This window comes from Ananas comosus, unplaced genomic scaffold (assembly GCF_001540865.1).
Source record: "Ananas comosus cultivar F153 unplaced genomic scaffold, ASM154086v1, whole genome shotgun sequence".
NCBI lineage: Eukaryota > Viridiplantae > Streptophyta > Magnoliopsida > Poales > Bromeliaceae > Ananas > Ananas comosus.
The window spans coordinates 9,375-15,719 of record NW_017891251.1 but is presented as its reverse complement, the minus strand read 5'-3'; the positions used below and the strand labels follow the sequence as shown (position 1 = coordinate 15,719).

At 38.2% G+C, this 6,345-nt stretch overlaps 1 protein-coding gene across 1 annotated transcript; it reads left to right on the top strand.

The window, feature by feature from the left end:
- The first annotated feature begins 3,122 nt into the window (after window positions 1–3,122).
- On the top strand, window positions 3,123–3,515 carry LOC109704777 (pEARLI1-like lipid transfer protein 2). Its single transcript, XM_020225559.1, has one exon. It carries the CDS (start codon window positions 3,123–3,125, stop codon window positions 3,513–3,515), a length of 393 nt encoding a protein of 130 aa, XP_020081148.1.
- Window positions 3,516–6,345: the final 2,830 nt, after the last annotated feature.

Sequence of the window (6,345 nt, the reverse complement as noted above, 5' to 3'; positions counted from 1 at the left end):
TGGTTGCTTAATATTAATCTTTATCTTTCATTATACGGTCATTTACTGTACTTAAAAAATGATTGACCGAGCAATTTGTCACATCTTCTATATACTTTTATTACTCCTCATATGAAGTCCATGTGGCAAGGATTGCTTCTCTTATAGGCGTGGGACCCGTACGTACCTTTTTTTCATTGTACTGTCGGTTCCTATTTGTTGTCGCTTTGTTTGGAGCATGTTCTACCTGGACAAAAAATTGACCGAATACATCTTCGTTACTTCTTCCCTTTTTATTGGAGTTTTCATTACCGCCACTTTGTTCCCATCTATTGCGTCCATTCACAGTTTCAATTTTGCAATCCCTTCGCCGCTTCGATTCTATCCTATTGATTATGAAAAATTATTCTATGCCCTTTTCCCTTTCTGTAAATGCCTATATATTAAGACATTCATCGTCTTTTACTGTACATGATCATATGTTGTTCCTGTATCTTTTTCGCTTTATGTAAATGCCTATATATTAAGACATCCATCGTTTTTTACTGTACATGATCATATGTTCCTGTAAGAAGACCATATTCCACTTGGCTGCAGTAGTTTCTCTGATTCCACTGATTTCACTTATTTTTCATCTGATTCCATTTTGCCGCAATCGTTCCTCTAATTACTGATTTGTTTATTTCAAATTATCTACCGTATGTATATTTAAAAAATATATAATTTGTATCTTTTTTACTCAAGAATCTTTTAACTTCATCGGTTGTACGACCATTAGGTTATGAATTTGTAAGTCCGCCTTTACGCGATACTTATAAAAAAAAATTAATTTGTATATACAAGTACAGATAATTATGCTATTGATTGTTGTACCAAGTAATCCTATAAGAAATTTTTTATATTCTTTACGACGTCTAAGCAAAATATCCATTCGTAGTATCGCGAGCACTACAACAAATTCATAATTTAGTGGCATTTATTCCACAATATTTATTTAAATAATGCTAATTAATATATTTAATAACATTACTTGATAAGTGCCGTTAGATTTAATAATTTAGCAGCAATTTACAATTAATTTTGCAAAATAGAATAAATTTGCAGCATAATTTAGTGAATGCTACTGAAATTTTCAGTATTTTATAAAAAAAATAACACTAAATGTAATAAAATAGCAGCACGCTAAATGCCATAATATTTGCTCCGCAATATTTATTTAAATCATGCTAATTAATATATTTAGCAGCATTACTTGATAAATATTGTTGCTAGATTTAATTATTTAGCAACAATTTACTATTAATATTACAAAATAAGATAAATTAGCAGCATAAATTAGTAAATGCTGCTAAATATAGTAAATTAGCAGCACTTGTTCCTAAATATTATTACTAATTAATATATAATTATTAATATATTCCTTTTTATTTAGAATTTAAAATTTTAAAATTAAAGTTTAAAATTTGAAACATATAATTTTAAAAATTAAACTTATAATTTTTAATTTTTAATTTTAAATTCTAACATTTTTAATTTTTAATTTTTAATTTTTAAATTTATTTTAAATTTTAAATTTAAAACTTTAAAATTTGAAACTTTAAATTTGATATTGTAAAAATTAAAATTTTAAATTTAGTATCTATATTTAAAATTTAAAATTTTAAAATTTTAAAATAATAAAATAATAAAATAGAGGATTCAATTCCCAGCCAACAAAAAATTAGACCAACGAACCCAACGCTGTACGGAGACCAAACCATTGAAGAAACGTTTTGGAACATACTAGCTAGCTAGCACGTAAATTGAGAATAATAATTATTATATAAATTAATATAATATCATAGAAGAATTTTCTGAGTTTGAGTCCCGTCAAACTCCCAATCTCATTTAATTTTCTCTCGTTTAATTTAAATCCACATACTTATAATTTGTTTTGTGTAGCAAAGAATACATATATATGTCAAGTGTAGGGATGCATTGTTTTTTTTTTTTTTTTTGAGAGATAGGTAGCACGCTACCCGCTTCGTTTATTTCATTTAAAAATAAACTTAGCTAGAGATGTGAATCAACTAGGATTCGAAATTGGATCTCGGGTACCAACCAACAAACTCTTTGCCACTTGCTCTAGATCAAGTCTAACGGAGCCGATCGTCGATTCGAAAGTCCGAACATCGAAAACAAAGTGGAAGCACGAAGCGCTCCGTGCTTTCATAAGCATACCAGACGCGCTATATATATATATATATATAGAGAGAGAGAGAGAGAGAGTAGGGCTAGAATACTTGTCTTATTTGGAGCTAGTGGAGCGACACGTTAGCTCTACCAGCTAGCCCGTATCCTTTTGCATGGCTCGTCACGTCTCACGTGGGAGGCTCCAACTAATGTGCCAGACCCAGCCAACAAAAAATTAGACCATCTTCGAACCCAATGCTGTACGGAGACCAAACCATTGAAGAAACGTTTTGGAACATACTAGCTAGCACGTAAATTTAACAACATATTAAAACTGTGCGAGAACAATGTATGTATAGAGGATTCAATTCCCACATTAATTTTATGTTCACGATTGTAAGAAACGTTTTGGAACATCTCAGCTAAAGAATCTCTTATGAATTATCAGTGCTCGATCGCTGGGAAATTTTTATGTTTCTTACGACTATGTGCATGAACGGATTAATTAGTATTATCTTCATCAAAAACAGCAATTAATATATACATTAGTAATTTATAAGTGAAACATTTGGAGAAATTTAATTGTCGTACGTAGTATACTATTTGTTGAGTTTTGCTAATCACCGATATAACACTTTGAACATGAATTAATGCATGAATTAATTAATCTAAAAATCTTTCAAAATATATATTTACACCAACACATTGATAGTCTAATTCAACAATCACGTAAAAATATCAAATCCAACAATTATAGTATGGAATTCACCATCTCAAAAAGAGCCTTATAATAAAACAAACTATGTAATCTAAATTTGAAAAAGAGTTGAGGATCGACACAAGCAGGATCTAACCCAACATAGCCATTCCCCCTCTATAAATACACCACATCCAAACCATGCGTGCATATATTCACCCACCAAAGTAAACAACTAAGCTAATTGAAGTGTGCTTCTCATACATATCAAACAATGGCATCCAACACCCTCGTAGTTCTAGCCCTAACCCTAACCCTAGCCACCCTCTTCTCCTCCGCCACCCCAAGCTATCTGTGTCCATGGTGCCCGCCGACCCCAACCCCTCCGACCCCCGCCCCGCCGCCCCCCTCCTCGTGCCCGATCGATGCGTTGAAGCTCGGAGTGTGTGCCAACGTGCTCGGCGGGCTCATCAATGGCACCATCGGCCATACGCCGGACGGGGAATGCTGCCCCCTGATCGCCGGTTTGGTTGACGTTGAGGTCACCGCCTGCCTCTGCATCGCCCTGAACTTGAACATCCTCGGCAGCAACCACGTAATCCCTCTCTACCTCCCTGTCCTCCTCAATTACTGCGGCAAGCAATCCTCCAACTTCAAATGCCCCTAGGGGCGCGACGCACACGCATGCACGCCTTTCATATATTCTACTGCTATAAGTATTATACGGTTCATTTTCTATGCTATATACGAGATATGCCCTATGTTAAGTGGCAATCTATCTAGCTCTATCGCTTTCTCTTTTGGAAAGCACGTGCAGTTTAAACAGTATATACGCATGCGTATACATGTATGTCGCATACTTGTAATGTTCGTGCATGGTTTGCGATTTGCGTGTGTCATGTACGTTTGAGAATAAAGCCTTGATCTACTCGTTATTAATATCAATGTGTAATTCGTTTATCCAAAGTTTTATACTTACAAGCGCATGTTGTCTTTAGGGTCGGCCATCAGTTTTGCGCAATTATGTTCTGGATAGTTTAATAAACAGCGGAGCACGAGCCGCCTCCTATCATGTTTGGCCTGTTAATAACCTGTATGCGCGATGGAGAATGTTGAATGATTAGTGAAGTCCCATATAATGCCGTTTAATATATAGAAAACAAGAATTTTTAGCTACTATTTATAAACTCATTTTGGCAATTAAAATATAAAATTAAATTTATAAAAATTATAATATAGCAAATATTTTAAATCTTTAAAATATATTATAATTCTATTTTATTTTTAACAAAAAATTTTGAAGAGATGGTGATCCAATGCAGACCAAAAGTTGTTGGTCCATTGGATCAAAAAGTCCTGCCCAAGTCTGTCGTACCTTCGGAGAAGGACTCACCTGGAGAAGGCAAGCCTTCTCCAGGGAGCGATTCGGCGTGCTGGCTGCCGTGCCGAGCACGATTCCCTTCAAGCCGCGCACGGCCCATGCATATTGGCTCGTGCCACGGCCCATAGAGCCGGGGCTGTTACGGCCTAACATGATGCTACAGTAGTCATGCTGGGTCATGACCCGGCCCGTTTTACACCTCTAAGGCAACCTGATTCCCTGAATTTACAATTCATAGAGCAAACATACAAAATCCAAAGCATTAGAAATTCTGAATTCTAAATTTCATATATTCTATAGTATTTTTTAGTGCATGGAACTATGGAAGAGACACAATACTTTTTCTCTTTTCTTTAGTATTTCACATGCTTAATTTCTTGTTCTCTCTTATGGCCAAATCCGATACCGAGTTCACCACAAGCAAATCCAACGGATTTCGGCTAAAAGATTTTCCAAATTAATTTGCCTGTTTAATTATATCAGGATCAGATTATTGTTTCCTATGCATCATCACTGCAGGTTCATTGAATATTAACAATGAATTCGTAATTAACTATTCGTATTGGTGTTTATGGTACCATATGGTGGTATTACTTGGAACTATATATCCCACCATCTATAGTAGCTGCAACATACCAACCCAAACGTATTTTATTTATATTTATACTGCACCTGATGTATTATTGATCCTATAACAATTTTTACAAGACTTGAGAGAGAAAGGGTCGTAGGATGACACGTGGGGCCGGCAAGATGTGTGGAGACGGCACTGTTAATGGTTAGCATTGCTGGTGGGGTCATGGCGAAAGGGAAAGAGATTGCTGGTGGGGGAGAGGAAAATGGCGAAGAGGGAGCTCTAGATTGGAAGAAGACAGGGAAGAAGAAAAGAGACACAGCTAGCTCTTCTCTGCGGCGAAAGGTGTCGAGAGCGCTAGGGATACATGCTCCATCGACGTCGACGGCTTCTTTAATTGCAACTGTCGCCACCAAGAAGAATGGAGATATTGAAAGCAGGAAGACCTTTTTATCTGTAACTCATTCAGGTTTCTCCAACAAGAAGAATGGAATTAATGAGGTCAGGAAGGAAAATGGAGTTAATGAGGGCAGAAAGAGGAATGTAGTTATTGAAGGTACCTACCCTGGTAAATCTCGCTCTGAAGGAGGTGTAGTCTTCAACAAGAAGGTGAGTTGGGCTGATGAGGAGGGGCTTGCTTTAACCCACACCGCCGTATCTGACACGGGTTTCGGGAAGCCTAATCTCTCCGCTATGTTGGGTATAAACAAAACAAGTATAAACAAGACTTACAAGGAGGCGCTTCTCACACCCATTTCCATTCCGCGGCGAGACAGTGGACGCCCACAGAGAGACAACTACTTTCCCTCCTTCAAAACCCCGCCCAAATCTTTCTTTACGGGCAAGTGTTTCAGGTGTCTGGGCCTTAACCACTGGGCGTCAAGGTGTCGTGCGCCTCTCCGGTGTGCGCGGTGCTACAAGACGGGTCACGTTGCTAGATCTTGTATGGATCGGTTGCCAAAGGCGGTTTACAGGGAGATGCGGGCCAGACCTTCTTACCTTAGCGCGTTTGTCCCACAGACAGACGACTTCTTCGCCAGGCAGAACAGTTGTCGCAATGCGATTCTGGTGGACGTCCTCCCTCCCAGGAATTTGGGTCATTTCCCTCAGGAGACGATAGCCAACAGGTTGGCGAATCGCTTCGGAGGTTTCCCGTCTGATTTTCATGTCGCCAAGTATAGTTCCCGCGACTTTGTGATTTTCCTACCGGAATGGGTGCCGGCTGCCCAGCTAGTCCGTCGAGAGATTCTTTCGTTGGACAATCTGAGGCTTCAATGTTATTCCTGGAATCCGTACTTCGGGCTGCGAAGGGCTTCGCTAACGTACAATGTTTGGATCCGGCTTGTATGCTTACCTTATGAGTGCTGGTCATCTAGAACGGTGGCGGCACTGGTCGCCGGGTTCGGTCGGTTTATCCGGGCCGATGACTTCTCGATCCGCATGGTAGATCTCACGGGGTATAGATGCCTTGTTGCTGTCAATTTTCTATCGGACATCCCGAAAAATCTGGAGATCACGGTGGGAGACTATTCGCTGTCGGTT